This window comes from Anabrus simplex, chromosome 3 (genome assembly GCF_040414725.1).
Source record: "Anabrus simplex isolate iqAnaSimp1 chromosome 3, ASM4041472v1, whole genome shotgun sequence".
Lineage (NCBI taxonomy): Eukaryota > Metazoa > Arthropoda > Insecta > Orthoptera > Tettigoniidae > Anabrus > Anabrus simplex.
In genome coordinates, this window is record NC_090267.1 from 437,279,186 (window position 1) to 437,297,013 (window position 17,828).

At 37.4% G+C, this 17,828-nt stretch overlaps 1 protein-coding gene across 1 annotated transcript in view; it reads right to left on the reverse strand.

The window, feature by feature from the left end:
• Window positions 1-17,828, reverse strand: part of HERC2 (E3 ubiquitin-protein ligase HERC2) — a 509,505-nt gene that overhangs the window by 470,530 nt on the left and 21,147 nt on the right. Inside the window, exons 3-6 of the mRNA XM_068226746.1 lie at window positions 10,564-10,764; window positions 9,977-10,193; window positions 4,934-5,034; window positions 2,077-2,233 (exon numbers count right to left, since the gene is read on the reverse strand). Coding sequence (XP_068082847.1) covers window positions 2,077-2,233; window positions 4,934-5,034; window positions 9,977-10,193; window positions 10,564-10,764 — 676 coding nt within the window. The remainder of the gene's footprint in view (window positions 1-2,076; window positions 2,234-4,933; window positions 5,035-9,976; window positions 10,194-10,563; window positions 10,765-17,828) is intronic.

The window sequence follows — 17,828 nt, forward strand, 5'->3', positions numbered from 1 at the left end:
GTACGTTGGCCTGATAATCCACATAATATAGTGATGGAATTTCTAATGAAGGGTGAATTTCCTTCTGTGTGTGGATGTGTTGACGGGTAATCTCGTTAATACCGATGCTTGTCATCATTTGAGAGGTTATTTTTAAAGTTGCCAAAAAGGATGTCCCGTTTCTCCTTGACAACTTCTAGCACAGCCAGCTTCTTGTAATCATCTTTCTTTCCCATGATCAAAACTTTAAAACTACTGGTACCACAATTATACTATGAAGTTTGCTGCGAAAAGTAAAGCATTAAAATCGTGGAGTAACAGTTTGTCCACGGAATAAACTTGATCAGATCACTCATTCAAAGAGACTTTTCACTTTGTGAAGGAATTGAAAAGTAAACCCTAGATCATGGTGGAACAGAAAGACTTTGCACTTTGCAAGAATTGAAAAGGGAAAAGTGCAAAGATTCAAAATTGCAAAGTTCATTCGTGGAACAGGAACCTGTTAAGATGGTCCCTCAGCGAATGTTGAATTATCCTTGCTTCTGTGGGCTTTTCCCTATTTCTCCCTCTTCCCACACTGATCTGTCATTGTGATTGTAACTGATAAGCATGGAGCTTTTTTTTTCTTCACAAATTTTAATTAAAGGATAACTGCACAAGTTCCAACCATTCCTTCCTTCACCAGCAAAACACCAAAACCAAATTAACTTCCATGTTTAAATTTAACAACCTACGGTTATTGTAATTTGAAAACCAACAATCGAAATATTGCAAATTCTTAACAGAGCATGCGTTCGCCCCTCCCAGGAACAACTGCTATGATGTCTGTAGCAGACAAAATTAAAAATCACTACTATGTGTGTGCAGTTCATGGTATTTCAGTTCACTTCATGATACAGTTCCAGCTGTGTTGTATGTAAAGAACAAAACAAAGTCTGAAACTACTTCTTCCAATGTAAATAAAATTTAAATGAGGCTGTTTCGGGAAGCTGCAAGTTTTGACATAAAGTACATACCATGTGATAGGTATTACCAATTTACAACTTTTCCCCCCTCCTGTAGCTCCAGTAACACACAACTCACCTCACGACGCTCGGGCCCGTAACTTTCAAACGCTCACAATAAGCCTTTTGACACTTGATAATCATGATCTTGGACATTTTGGAATTCTGACAATCTGCTCTATCCTCTGAAATAATTTTCTTCTTCCACTTTTCCCACACCTGTTTGGTCGCAGATAAACTTTCTTCAGCTTATGTCAGTTAATTCTGGGGTCACTGGAGCCAGCCAGGCTCATTTTAGTTTTGGCTGGGGGTTTGAGGCCAGATGGCCTTCCTGACGCCAGATAATTTTTGAGATTTAACTCTCAACCCAAGATCGACCGGGATTCGAACCTCAGCCTTCAGGATGTGAAGCCAGCACCTAAGCCACTGAGCTAATCATGCCCCCTTTCTATCTTCTCAAATGCGTTTTAGATCTCTTTCAATCCATTTATTGTCCATATGTCGTGACATTTTGCAGAATAAATTTTTCCTTCGCAACACAATATTTTTTCTGCATACATGCAGAACTCTCTGAGACAAATCAAATGACCCCTTGCACAACGTGCTACCACCCTGGAGTCAAGAACTACAATAGTGGTTAGCTGCACAGCACGACTAATTTGGTACCTCAAGATCGCGGTGCTATTGTATCAATCATATGTAATATCGAGATCAGACTTTCACTTCTGGACACCATCACTGCATGCGCTGACAAGAAGTTATTTTAATTTTAAAACTTTCATGTTTTTGTAACGCTCACTGATCCAAGTACAGTTCCAAAATTATACAGGTATTCTACATGAAAATATTACTTATTCTTCGAAATCACTCGTATTTTGCTGAAAATACAATTTATCGCTATAATATCCACTTATAGCAATAACAGAAACGGCCTTAAAAAGGTCCAATTACGATAAGGCAAGATGTCGAGAAAAGTGGAAAAAAAAAGACCCAAAAATCATAGCGGATGCAAGATTTTCATGCCTCTAAGTACAGTATATTCAAAATGTCTTTGTATGTAACACACATATTGATTTAAATTACACATACACACCCTAGTACAACCTGACGCAAGAATTTAGCTGATCGTTCCACAACTTCCAGCCAGACTGGTGATACAGAACTCTCATCAAACAAGGTAGCTTCAGGCAAAGATCGAAGGGCTTCAAGCGACTCTGTCAACAACTCGCTACATAGATCTGCATCTTCTCCTAAAAATGAACAACAACATTAGTTATAAGCACATCTGCCAACTTCATATACATCTACAATAAATTTACCAACCTAGAAACTGCTTAAGTTCTTCTTATCATTCATTCCCAAGCTCTGTGGACAACATTCTCAGACTGTTCTCAAATGTTTTAAATATAATACACTCAATGGCAGGCAAGATGACAGGTTACCTTCCACTCAACACAGATGTTACTGTTACCGAAAATCAAATACATTACCGTATTTACTTGCATATTTAACCCGCTCACATATAAGAACCCCTAGCTTTCCTGGAAAAGGGAAAAACATTTAAGCTCTCATATAAAAACCCCAACATAATTTGTCAAAGAAGAACAAGGATTCCACTTCGTTACAGAGATTTTCATAGAGGAAGAGTAACAGAAAAAAAAACCCTGTGTTTTGAATGTTAACAAATCAACGACAGCAATGCCATAACTTCCTTTCAACGGTGACCTATTTCATGCAATAATCTGCTTGCTAAGTGAGTGTTTTCTTGCACGAAAATTAAGAAGCTCTATTTAGTTTAATTTCCCGGTTGAACCGTGTTGTAGTTGTCTGTACATCACAAACTGTAATTCAATAATTCTTCACACCGTGGAAGCTTCACCTCTAAGATATTAAGAAGTTCTGTCTTTTGAAGAACAAGAAAAACAGCCAAAGAATTTAATGATCAGATACTGGTGTACCAAAAACAAAAACTGCAAACAGCAAATGTATGCAGTTTTTCATCGTAAATACCAAAAAAAAAGTAAATATCCTGAGTGTCAGAGATATAACTAACTTGAGAAATGGTTTGCCCGTAACTCATGATTTAACAAAGACCATTGGAAGTGGTAAGAATACTGAATTTCAGTCAGCAAAAAGAGATAAAATTTTCTTCCAATTTTTATAACAAAAATCTAGGGAACCTCTTTTACATGAGGAAGAATTAATAATGGAAAAATTAGAAATATTAAAACAAGCAATATCATGAACTGAACTTTATTGTATTGCTTACATAAATTAAAATTATTAGTTTTATATTCTTCAGGTGAATTTTGGCTTACTTCAAAAATATTTTGTATGTAGCTTTAGGTTATGTATATTTCAAATATATCATATTCCATATGTACCTTTATGTTAGGTCAGTTTATATATGTGATGTATATACCTAACCACAGGTTTTGTGACACATCCAATTTTGTATTAATATAGGTACTGGAAATAAAGTATACTTTGAACATGTATTGTGAAATAATTTACAACATGAATAGTGATATAGCAAACCCATAGCAACTACAACCAATGAATTGATAGTCTCGCTACAAGCGAGTCTCCAATCAACCTGTCGATCGACAACTACCATCACCTGTGTCACAAATGTAAAGAAACACAGATGGTGTACGGCGTACTGTAACTTACTGGAAATAAAGTACAGCAGCAATAATTATGACTAATTCACTGTGTAGGTTGAATATTTTTACTTATTCCTATCCACTGCAAAAGAAAGAAGAAAATTTATGAACACAACTGACTGCTGCAGGCACTCCAACAATACTGGGTTATTTTGTGCATGTTAAAATGAATCAGTCATGAATAGAGTTTATCAAGTACTGTTATTTATAAACTTGAATTTGAACCTGACTACCCTGTCCTTCATTTCTTATCACCAATAATTACTGCACACATTCACCCCCCCTACACATACTGTATGCTAAGGAAATAATTTGGTAAGAAAGAGGCCATACTTTTCAGTGTTCAACAGACTGAAAAGCTTTAAAGTTACTGTACATAAAATTACAAGGAAATAATTGCTATACTCTATCGCAAGTGTACAGTATTGTGTGTTCATAACTGAGTGTGAAGCCATTTATCTCCATTTACGAGATAGCACACAACAATCCATCCACTTTTAAGAATTTAAATATTACCTGCTAAGACCATTTTCGTGAAAATGTAATGTGCCCATTAAGCGAGGATTTATTTTTGGCTACAATCTTACGAAAACTGTGGTATATCCATTCCATTCCGTGAGTACATACAGGACGTAAGCCCAAGAGTCATGTGGCCATTTACCACTATACAGGCCTAAAAGTATAGACTACAAAATGGGAGGTTTTCACCCCTACTTTTTGCAGTTATAGGAATGGGGGGGGGGAATGGGGTCTAATGTGCAAGTAAACAGATTATTTTTCCCCAGAAAACAGTGTTATTTTTTAAGAAATTAATTTTACAAGATTAGAATTTCAGAATAAATGTAATTACACTTTCTAATTATCAAATACAAAAATATGTGAGTGATATTATTTCTTTCTAGTTCGTTCTTTTATCCATGAATATAATATTGCAGGATTATTTCTGTGCCACATTTATATGATGACCTAAATTCTCAAATTTCTGTGAAGAAAGTTATTATAGTATATTTCTGATTTTCTCATTGCTGTCTGAAATTGTAACTTTAAACAATTTACCCTTTGTCTGAATATATTAAAATGGCACCTACACATAGTGCTAGTTTTGTAAACGTGAATTTATTCACACTATCAGTTCAAATGTATTTTTTCCACAGTTTTTTATCATAACCCATACAATCGCAAATAAAAAATAGAAATGAAAAATTATTCTGAAATTGGACAATTTGGCCTTATTCACTTATATTAAACGTGATACAGTACTCTTAGTTGATAACAAATACCTACCTGACCTCCAAGCTCTTCTCAGGAAAGCAAAAGAGAAGTTTAAGGCAGCTCTGGACCCAACTCTGGCTAGACTAATGGTAGCTTTCTCAGCAGGTTTTGAACTGTAAAAGATCACATTATCTTTTTACGAATGAATTTTTACCATTATCTGTTAAAGGAAAAGAATGCACATATAAGTAGTTATTAATCGAAGAGCCCACTGCAAAAATGATGGATGTCATTTGGATGCACTTTCTCAGAAAATGAAAATATAAAAGCAAAGACTCATAATTCCAATCATAGATATTTTAATGGTTAACTACTTAACCCATCTCATTCATAAACTAATACTGAGTATATAAACAGGGTACACAATGAATCCAGTAAAAATGAACCTTACCTAGAGCGATGTTTTTAGATTAAGTGCAAAATGAAAAGCACAAAAACGCTGAATGTCACATCTCATTGAAGAAGTATGTCCATTCGTCACTCTGATCACATTTTCACGAGTAATTTAATGGTGTTAAATTAGTTGTCAAGTTTACAATAAATGAATTAGTTTTTATAAGGCTATGTTCTATTCTTGGACAATGATAATTTAAAAAATCACATTGTATAAAGTATTTTTGAACTCAGTTATGTGGAAGTGAGATGAACAAATCTCTGCCTTTTGGACCACAGAATTGATCTAAATGTAACAGATCCCTGTATTTCTCCTGAGAATTTGGTCGCTGTTCTTTATAATGGAGACCTTGAAGGAGAAATTCGCCTGCTGCAAGTACTTAGCTCCTTGTGGGATTGACAGACCTTCCAACACTTGATTCCCAGGCATCGTTGAAGATCTGTGCCGTACTAGGCGAGTGTGACCTGCTTGAAACAGTATCTGTTAGGTCTTGAGGGAAAGGGACATTTCTTTTTGAACATAAGCTGCAAAAATAAGGACCATTTTTGCAGGAGCACCTGGTCTACATCGATAACTTGAAAAGACAATGGTCTCACTCGGTCAGATTGAAACACGAGAATCCAGTCTTCTGGCATTTCTGCGTATGATTTTGTGTTTATTAGAGCCATGTTACGATCACATTCGAGGTAGGAATGTCCCCGTATTGGGAAAGTGACTATGATTGTTTCCAGTCTTTTTGCAACTGATACTACATAATGTAAAAACCTGAACACTGTGTAGGTCTTATTCTGCCCCCCTGCATGAGTCACAAAAATTTCCAGGTGTTTAACTTCAGTATCAAGTTATGTAAAAATGAAGTTATGGAGCATTGACACAACCTCATCAGAACCCTTCCCTCCTACAGTCTCCGGGTAGCAGTAGAAAAACGATTTAGATGTTGATAAAACATGGATGTTGAAGGAATACAATGACAGCTGTCTCCTCTAATAAACATCATTAGTAGAGATATTTGGGATGTGTAGGTTTTCTGAAAATCCATTATTATCACTCATCTCAATTTTTTTTAAAAAAGGCTTTCACATAGATAACAACATTCTGTTAGGTTATTGTGTCACGAAAAACATAAACTCACTGTTTCAAAATCATCCACGAGTGTTCACAATTTGAAGAGCCCATGCTTGATTTTCTCGCATCTTTTTTCCTTGCATAGAATGTGTCAGCTGTTAGTTTGTGATTATTCTGATCTATTTCAAGCTTTCGTAGTTATGATTCCAAATCAGCCTTTTCATCAGGTTTCAAAGAACTCACCAATAACCATGGACATTATAAATTTTCCAGCTAACTCATTCCTGGTTGCCAGCGTTTTATAATGTCCAATAACAGACCATTTACATTGGTATTATAAATTTACTCATTCGGAACAATTATTTCTGATTCCCTATGTGAATCAACATCTACATCATCCGATGGCCAAGCAGGCATCAATTTTTGATAATGGGACAATGTCTCTCATAGTGCATTGGCACTGCCGGTGGCTGCAATTAGCCTACGCAGTGGCCTCCACAGTATGCACTATCCAGCGTCTTGGTAGGTGTGCTAGGTACCAACTGATGAGCCCAGCCTAGCACACGGGGGCGAAACGCTGGCAACCAGGAATGAGTCAGCTGGAAAATTTATAATGTCCAATAACGGACCATTTATATTGGTATTATAAATTTACTCATTCGGAACAATTATTTCTGATTCCCTATGTGAATCAACATCTACATCAACAATCTGAAGCACAGTGCCGAACACTGCATGTGTTGTGCTACTCTTCAGAAGATTGCGCCTTACTTCATATAAGTGAATGACCTTCTTCTACTTCTGGATTTTACAATTATCTTATATTGCTTCTCAACTGTTTTTATGAAAGACTCATCCTTTAACTTCTTGTTTTCCTATGCATTGTTTTTGTATTTTTATTTGGCTGATGATGACCCAGATTGGTGGTTGAAACCGGTACCGCTTCAGCTTATAATTAAATAAGAATGTAACATTACATTTCTTATTTACTTGTATTGAATAGGCTGAACTACGTTATTTGTTATTTCAATTTAAATGTATATACAGTATTAGCTTTACAAAACCTCATGCAGTTTCACTGTTTTGGCAGTGGGTAAACTTCACAGTAAATGAAATATTGATTTGTCTCTGATAGTTGCCATATGATATCAATGACAATTCCATTAACATCAATGAACATTTTCAAAATTTCACTATACATACCTCAGTTAGGGCTATGCCTGTATTCAAACACAACACTCTGGAAAAAGATGAGTATGGTGAGGGAAGGTGAGATGAAAAACGAAAACCTCTCTCTTTCTACAAGAAGGAGACAATAGCAGGAAGTGTGCTCTCTAGCAATGGATGACCACATACTTTGTAAGAGAGAAAATTCTTAGCCAGTTCTGACACGAGAGTGGATCAAATATAAATGGGAATTATTTTTTATAATGTATTACATCAACCAAAACAAAATACACATATTGAGATCACGTTTCTAAATAATGCCCTGCCTTCGATACACATTTTCTCTATCAGATTGGTAAGTTTTCGATGCCATCCTGATAGAAAGAAAAGGGATGTGTGCGGAGCCAGTTGCACATGAACTCTTCTACACTTGCATCATCATCGAACTGCTGTCCTCCTAGGTCTTGTTTGAGTGGTTTAAACAAATGCAGTATGCGGCCTTGCTTTGTCGTGGAGAACAATGATGTTGCCGACATCACTTGTTGCGATACGCAGCTTTTGCTTCATCCACAAGGTGACAGTAATAGGCTGCATTAATTGTCCTGTGTTCATGAAGAAAATTAATCAGAAAAACGCCTGCAAAGTCCCAGAAAACAGTTGCAAGTACCTTTCCAGCAGATGGGCGTGTTTTGGCCTTGACCAGACCTGCTTCATCTCTTTGCCACCACTCCATGCTTGCTCGCTTACTTTGAATCTGGGGTGTAATGATGCACCCAAGTTTCATTGCAAGTCACAATATGACACGAGAAATCCTATCTTTTCTCCTCGTAGCGACGCACGAGTCTCTGAAAAACTTCCTGGCATAAAGATTTTTGTTCCTGGTTGAGGAGACGAGGAACCCACCTGGCAGACAATTTTCTGAAATGAGTTCATCTGAACACTTCCATAACTTATTCCTATGGCTAACATAATTTGCAAAATTTTTATTGGCTGATCTTCACCAATAATGTCACAAATGGCAAAAATGCTGCCTGCAGTGATGCTTGTCCATGGTCTCCTTTCATAAGGTTCATTTTCCACAGGTTCTCTTCCTGCCACAAATTTTTTAGCCTACTCATACACTCGAGTCTGCGAAAGTGTTTCTTCCTCAAACTGTGCACAGAGCCATCTCAAAATTTTGGAAGATTTGGTGCCCTCTTTTACAAGAAATCTGATAATGATGCGTTATGCAACAGACGTGTCATTAAAGGTTAAAAATTTCATAATGGTCCATACTGAACTGGGATTACAATAAAAATAGATATATTGTGGTTCCACCATTTCAATTATTTTGGTTCCACCATTTCAATAAGTACCTCAACACGCTGTGCAAGGTCATTCTGGTCCCACAACAAACTGGGAATCCAACTATGGCTCCATAAAAATTATGACCTTCACATGAACACCTCAAGAACCACCTGACTAAAGACTTTTATGACACCGTCGAACACCACTATTGTCATAAAACAGAATATTATTCATTACATAGATGATTAATTTTAACTTTTCTCTCATAACAAGACATAAGCCTTAATACATTTATAGGCTTAGATTCCCCAAGCTAATGTACCAATTACGTATGCATAAGATTACACATCAAGATCAAAAGAAGGCTTAACACAATGGTCTAATGCACCTCACTCATAATTCAAGTTTTTGTGCCAAACTTTTATCATACTTATTTTAACTTAACCTTAGCTATGGTACAGTTCTTGTTATATGTTTTTATATTGATTATAGAAATTTGAAACTTGTACCTTTTGTATCACTGGCTGAAGATGACACAGACTTGTTGTCGAAACTAGTATCATCTATTTGTTGCTAGGGGCTTTACGTCGCACCGACACAGATAGGTCTTATGGCGACGATGGGATAGGAAAGGCCTAGGAGTTGGAAGGAAGCGGCCGTGGCCTTAATTAAGGTACAGCCCCAGCATTTGCTTGGTGTGAAAATGGGAAACCACGGAAAACCATTTTCAGGGCTGCCGATAGTGGGATTCGAACCTACTATCTCCCGGATGCAAGCTCACAGCCGCGCGCCTCAACGCGCACGGCCAACTCGCCCGGTATCATCTATTTGTGAACGACTTGTGATGTAATTCACATCAAAACTATTTGTATTGAAAAAGGTGGAACCAAAATATACCCATTTTTACTGCAACAGATATGTGCACCTCTCGCTCACTCATGGCGTACTGAAGCAGACCAGTTCTCCACCGTCGTTCGCACATGCAAATCCCTTCTCCAGACACCCCCAGCAATATCATGGCAAAGACCTGCCTCAGAATTATTACTAACAGCAGCGGTACATTCAAATTCACATTTATATTAATTTGATCCACCTTCGTAAAACTAACAAAAGCAATAAAGAATCCTTAATTAGAAATAAACCTTCGAGGATCCCGAATTGCACTTTGCATAAGATTTTTGACAGGAGGTCGATTGCTATCTGCAGGAGAATGTCGTCCAAGAGCCACAAAATATCGCTGTGCAACCATCAGTCGTTGACGAAGACGATGTGCTGATAGAGTACTTGCTGCTGCTTCATGACACAGTTGTTTCTGTTCACAAGTCAAGGAACGTACGCATTGACTTAACTGCTCAATAGCTGTAAGACAAAAAAAACTGAAATAACTCACTCTTGCTCAATCAAAAACGCAAAATAATTTTTGTAAAACTTGTTCAAAAGAACAATTATCAATTTCAAACCTACTTTATAGAAGCAAAGATAAATATTATTATTCCTAGAAATCGATCTCTAGTAGCATAGAGATAACCTTATCCTTAATTCTGATCTCTTTCCTAAGAAAATTACTCAACTTTTAAGTTCCAGTAGATTTAAAAGAAAAAAGAAAATGTAATAGCATTTGTAGGTAAATCAAAACTTGACAGGAATTTAGATTACAAATAAAACTTTATCACAGGGATAAAAATACCAGAATGTCTTAAAACCGCAACAAACACAAACATCAACTTACTAGGTTGTGGACCCCACATCCAACTATCTAGCTGTGGCTGAGAAGGTGGAGGATTTGACTGTTTCACTTCAGCACGTGCAGCCTCTTCTCTGTCCAAGCGCTGACATGGTCCACAATTACACCCTGTCTGAGGACCACAGATTCCATCACAGCACGGGCAAGTGAGAACACGCAGTCCACAATAAAAGTGTCCACTTTCACCTAAAATAATAATAATAATAATAATAATAATAATAATAATAATAATAATAATAATAATAATAATAATAATAATCAACGCAATTATAGAATTTAAATTTCAATCACCCACTCTTGCAACCCTAACTCTGAAATCTGCAAATAAAACCTAAACAATTATTAACACACATGCTCCCACCAATTAGGAAAAAAAAAAAGTACTTCAAAGGACAGAGAAGAAACAGAAAAATTCTGGGATCTCCTGGATCCAACATTAATCAATATCTCTCCATCAAACATTAAAATACTCCTTGGCAATTTCAATGCACAACTGGGACAAGAAAGAAGATACTGAGATATCACTGGAAAATAGCCAGCACATAAACAAACAACAACAAAAAGTCAAAGATTGATTGAAATTGAAACCATAACCATCTCTCAAAATCAACATGCTTTAAGAGGAAACCTCATAAATTAAAAACCTGGAAATATCCTGACTTCAGAAAAGGTGAATGGCAACTAGACCATGTTTGCATGGACAAATTTTACCATTTAGAAATCCACAATGTCAAAGTCCTAAGGTGAGCAGACTCAGGGCCAGATCACTACATTGTAAGGATCAAAATAAAATTAACCCCAATGGTAAACTTATAATAAATAAAAGTAGGAGAAAATCCAACCCAACTACATTAATAAAAAATATTGAGTACTACAAGAAAACAGGAAAGCTAAATCCATGTGTCAATTGTTCCATGGCCCAAAGTGCGGAAAATTTCCCGAGGTCAAAAAAGAAGTAATTGACTATATAGTGAACTGAGAAATGACAGCATTGCTGTAATGTATGAAATGCAGATGAAAGTAAAAGATGTGGTGAAAAACAATGTGGGATTACAAGTGCACAATTTAAGGTGAGCATGGATGCTGTTCATTTTATGCGGAGATATGGACTTAGTCTGCAAAAACAAACCACGCTGGCTCAGCATCTACCCCGTGATTACATGGACAAAGTATCAAAAGATCGTCATCAAACTTACACGAGAAAATGATTTTCTTCTTTCTTAAATTGGAAATGTGGACCAAACTCCCATTTATTTATGCATACCTGCCAACTTTACAAAACCAAAAATCAGGAGATTTTGATATGAAAATCAGGAAAAATCAGGAGATACAATTGGTCAAAAATGCTTATTCCACATGTCTTGCATAATACATACATTATCCTGTCAAGTCCACAATTAAATGAATACATATTTCCATGGAAACTGAGTGGAATCAAAATCCACAAATATTTTACTCTCAAATGTAATTCAGTGATACCTAAATACTTGTATACAACAACGGAAAATGTATAAGAACATGTATGGTATGGTAGGCCTTCCTTCCAGCTTACTGATTTACAGAAACTTCTCCATCAGTAGAAAATTTCCATTCGTTAAAAGAAGCAGCAGTGGCAGATTTTGCCTGTCTGAGAAAACCTCTGTCAAAGGTTTGTTGAAAGCAATTGCCCTGTAGCCTTGATTTTACTGTCAACAAACTCTCCAAGATTTCATCACCAATAGATGACTTGAACTGTGTTCGTGTTTTAGTCACCTGACTAAATATCCTCTCGCAGTCAGCATTACTATGAGGGATTGTTAAAATACCAAGAATAACACGAACTAATCTCTCAGTGAAGGACGTTCGAACTGATGAGAAAAATTCCTCCTTCTCGCCATGCTTCAGATGCTTTATGAATTGGGAAGTGCAACTACCAATGACCAAGTCACAATCATTTTTCTGGTTTCCCCTGCTGTGGTAATCGACTTCCAAAAGAGAGGAGGATTTATCAATCAATCAATCAATCAATCAATCAATCAATCAATCAATCAATCAATCAATCAATCAATCAATCCATCAATCAATCACTACTGATCTGCATTTAGGGCAGTCGCCCAGGTGGCAGATTCCCTATCTGTTGTTTTCCTAGCCTTTTCTTAAATTATCGCAAAGAAATTGGAAAATTATTGAACATTTCCCTTGGTAGGTTATTCCAATCCCTAACTCCCCTTCTTATAAACGAATATTTGCCCCAATTTGTCCTCTTGAATTACAACTTTATCTTCATATTGTGATCTTTCCTACTTTTAAAGACACCACTCAAACTTATTCGTCTACTGATGTCCTCCCACGCCATCTCTCCTCTGACAGCTCGGAACATACCATTTAATCGAGCAGCTCGTCTCCTTTCTCCCAAATCTTCCCAGCCCACACTTTGCAACATTTTTGTAATGCTACTCTTTTGTCGGAAATCACCCAGAACAAATCGAGCTGCTTTTCTTTGGAATTTTTCCGGTTCTTGAATCAAGTAATCCTGGTGAGGGTCCCATACACTGGACCCATACTCTAGTTGGGGTCTTACCAGAGACTTATATGCCCTCTCCTTTACATCCTTACAACCACCCCTAAATACCCTCATAACCATGTGCAGAGATCTGTACCCTTTATTAACAATCATATTTATGTGATTACCCCAATGAAGGTCTTTTCTTATATTAACACCTAGGTACTTACAATGATCCCCGAAAGGAACTTTCACCCCATCAACACAGTAATTAAAACTGAGAGGACTCACAACCTGACTTTTAACCCCGTTTATCATCATACCATTGTCCACCGTCCATCTCACAACACTATCGAGGTCACCCTGCAGCCGCTCACAATCTTGTAACTTATTTATTACTCTGTACAGAATAACATCATCTGCAAACAGCCTTATCTCTGATTCCACTTCTTTACACATATCATTAATATATATATAAGAAAACATAAAGGTCCAATAATACTGCCTTGAGGAATTCTTCTCTTAATTATTACAGGGTCAGATAAAGCTTCACCTACTCTAATTCTCTGAGTTCTATTTTCTAGAAATATAGCCACCCATTCAGTCACTCTTTTTCCTAGTTCAATTGCACTCATTTTTGCCAGTAGTCTTCCATGATCTACCCTATCAAATGCCTTAGATAGGTCAATCGCAATACGGTCCATTCGGCCTCCCGAATCCAGGATATCTGCTATATCTTGCTGAAATCCTACAAGCTGAGCTTCAGTTGAATAACCTCTCCCGAACCCAAACTGCCTTCTGCCAAACCAGTTATTAATTTTGCAAACATGTCTAATATAATCAGAGAGAATGCTTTCCCAAAGCTTACATACAATGCATGTCAAACTGACTGGCCTTTAATTGTTAGCTTTATACCTATCACCTTTTCCTTTATACACAGGGGCTACTATAGCAACTCTCCATTCATTTGGTATAGCTCCTTCAACCAAACAATAATCAAATAAGTATTTCAGATATGGTACTATATCCCAACCCATTGCCTTTAGTATATCCCCAGAAGTCTTATCAATTCCAGCTGCTTTTCTAGTTTTCAACTTTTGTATCTTACTGTAAATGTCATTGTTATCATAGGTAAATTTTAATACTTCTTTAGTATCTCTCATCCCCTATCTGGACATTATCCTTGTAACCAACAATCTTTACATACTGCTGACTGAATACTTCTGCCTTTTGAAGATCCTTGCATACACACTCCCCTTGTTCATTAATGATTCCTGGAATGTCCTTCTCTGAACCTGTTTCTGCTTAAAGTACCTATACATACTCTTCCATTTTTCACTAAAATTTGTATGACCACCAATTATGCTTGCCATCATGTTATCCTTAGCTGACTTCTTTGCTAGATTCAATTTCCTAGTAAGTTCCTTCAATTTCTCCTTACTTCCATAACCATTTCTAACTCTATTTCTTTCCAGTCTGCACCTCCTTCTTAGTCTCTTTACTTCTCTGTTATAATATAGTGGATCCTTACCATTCCTTACCACCTTTAAAGGAATAAACCTATTTTCACATTCCTCAACAATTGCTTTAAACCCATCCCAGAGTCTGTTTACATTTTTATTTACCATTTTCCAGTGATCATAGTTACTTTTTAAAAACTCCCTCATGCCTGTTTTATCAGCCATATGGTACTGCCTAATAGTCCTAATTTTAATACCTTCCTTTCTTTCAAATTTATCTTTAACTACGACAAAAACAGCTTCGTGATCACTAATACCATCTATTACTTCGGTTTCCCTATAGAGCTCATCTGGTTTTATCAGCACCACATCGAAAACATTCTTCCCTCTAGTTGGTTCCATCACTTTCTGAATCCCATATTAACTTATTTACCATTTGTTGGTCATGCTTCCTGTCGTTCGCATTACCTTTCAAATTGACATTTGGCAAATTGAGATCACCTGCTACTATCACATTCCTTTCCATATCATTTCCAACATAGCTGATTATCTTATCAAATAATTCTGAATCAGCGTCAGCGCTACCCTTTCCCGGTCTGTACACTCCAAAGATATCAAGTTGCCTATTATCTTTAGAGAAGAGCCTTACACCCAGAATTTCATGTTTTTCATCCTTAACTTTTTCGTAGCTTACAAATTCTTCTTTCACCAGAATGAATACTCCCCCTCCTACCATTCCTATCATATCTCTATGATACACACTCCAGTTCCATGAGAATATCTCTGCATCCATTATATCATTTCTCAGCCACGATTCAACTCCTATTACAATATCTGGTAAGTATATATCTATTCAATTACTTAATTCCATTCCTTTGTTTACAATGCTTCTACAGTTGAGCACTAACATTTTTATGTCATCCCTACTTGATTTCCAGTTCCCTGTTTGCTTAACACCGCTCCCTAGGCCAACCTGTTTTCCTGAATGTACCTGCCTATAACCCTTCTAAACAAGTTTCCTAACTTATATGTACCACTGCGGTTTAAGTGAAGGCCATCTGGGCGCAGATCCCTGTCTCCTACCCACCCATTGGGATGTAGAAATCTCACTCCCAGTTTCCCACATACCCACTCCATAGTCTCATTTAAATCTTCAATCACCTTCCAGTCAGTATCGCTCCAACAGAGTATTCCACTGATAACAATCTCCGCTTCCTTAAACTTCATCCGTAATGCATTTACCAGATCCCACACATCCCCAACTACGTTGGTACTCGTACCTGCTTGCCTTGCGTTGTTAGTACCAACGTGAAACACTACCACCTTCTCCTTTCCCTCTTCCTTCTCTTCTACTTTCCTCAACATCTGCCTCAACCTAATTCCTGGATAACACTACCCTGGTTCCCTTTCCTCCACACACTTTCCCCACATGTCTAATGATGGAATCCCCCATGACCAGAGCCTCAACCCTACCCACCTCATTTGATCCCCTCCCCTCCTGGTCAGCCCTATCTTCTCTCACTGCTGCAGAAGCTACTTCCTCCTCCCTTTTCTCCCTCCCATGACCCTGTTCCGCCTGTCTTTTCCTTCCCGCTACACTACATTTCCCTTTCCTACCTTTTCCCTTCCTCCTACTTCCACACATCTCAGCAACAGTTCCCTGTTCCTCATCTTCTCTCGGTTGTTCTACCTGCAGTGACTCATACCAATTTCTAACAGACACCTGCCCTGATTCTGATCCTGAACAGAGCCCTTAGCCTGCAATCTCCTTCCCCTTAAAACATTAGACCACCTGTCTTCTACAATTCCCCCATTTCCTTCCCATCCCTCCTTTACACCTACTGTATCCTGTACATTATTTGAGGGAGGAATACTTTCCTTCCTCTGAGAGAATCCTAATTATCTCCCTCAAACTCTCCAACTCCTCCCTCATACTCCTTAATGCCTGGCCACACCCACAGTTCCTACAGTTGCACTGCTTAGCCATTATTTATGGAATAATGGGAAGAAAAGGAAAAATAAAGTAACTTATTCTGTGCAAATACTGAAAGTTGTACAAATTTTGATATCAAATTCCTTAATGTGTCCAGCATCAGATCTTGCAGTAAATGGACGTGAGGCACACTCGACTGCAAAATTAAATTTGATTTATCAAATGTAGGTATAACATTTGATAAAAACAGACATAAAGGCGTATTTAAATTTGATGATAGGAACATAAAAATCCTTTCTTCACGAGACAGACTGCACTTAATGAAGGAATCCTGTTTAGTTGTTTTGGGTGAAGAAGTACATGGGACTGGTGATTCATTGGTTCTTTTCCTTGAAGGGGCAGCACCCTCTACCGATGTTTGTTTCATCTTTGGAATATGGTAAGTTTCGAGACTTCTAAGCTGACCTGTCTTACCAGACTTCACTTCATAATTGAGCAGACTGGACAAAGGCTGCCACTGCTCCAACAACCTGGATGAACATTTGCTCACAGAAAGCCACCAGGTGCACACATGCTTTAAAATTTTCCTTGTCTCGACAGTGTACAATCAGCTTTACCTTGCACCGACACAAATAGGTCTTATGGCAACAATGGGATACGAAAGGGCTGGGAGTTGGAAGGAAGTACCCGTAGCCTTAATTAAGGTAGAGCCATAACATTTGTCTGGTGTGAAAATGGGAAACCACGGAAAACCATCTTCAGGGCTGCAGCCTGTGAGGTTCGAATCACTATCTCCGGAATGCAAGCTAACAGCAGCACACCTCTAACTGCACGACACCAACTCACTCGGTCGGATTCCTTAGCTTTGTATATATGACGGCTTCCCCATAATCACACATTAAATTCAATAACACTTCTATTAACAATTAAGAACACTGCCACTACAACTTCAAACAATACAGGGGAGTACTATGGTATCACAATTAAATTGAAATAACAAATGCCGATGAAACTCGGTGATTAGCTTAATGATCCAGCCTGTAATTGTTTCGGTTGTGAAAATGTATATAATACAATTTAATATAATTTAATATAAATTGAAGTATGTAACTAGGATCTTGTAGATTCTTTAGAACAGTTGACGTAAAAAAACAGTTGTGAAGAGAAAAATTGTAAAAAGCGCAATACCGAAAACAAATGAAAAACGCACATGCACAGCGCGCTACTTCTTGAAGATAAGAATTCAGGTCGTAATTGAGGTAGTCCAAGGCAGCGCAAGGCATGAGTTTAAATTTGAATGTTGCAAAGACCCAAAATGCAGGTGGCACTATAGTATATTAGTATACAGTTCAATTCGGAAAGTAGGGTGTTTTGT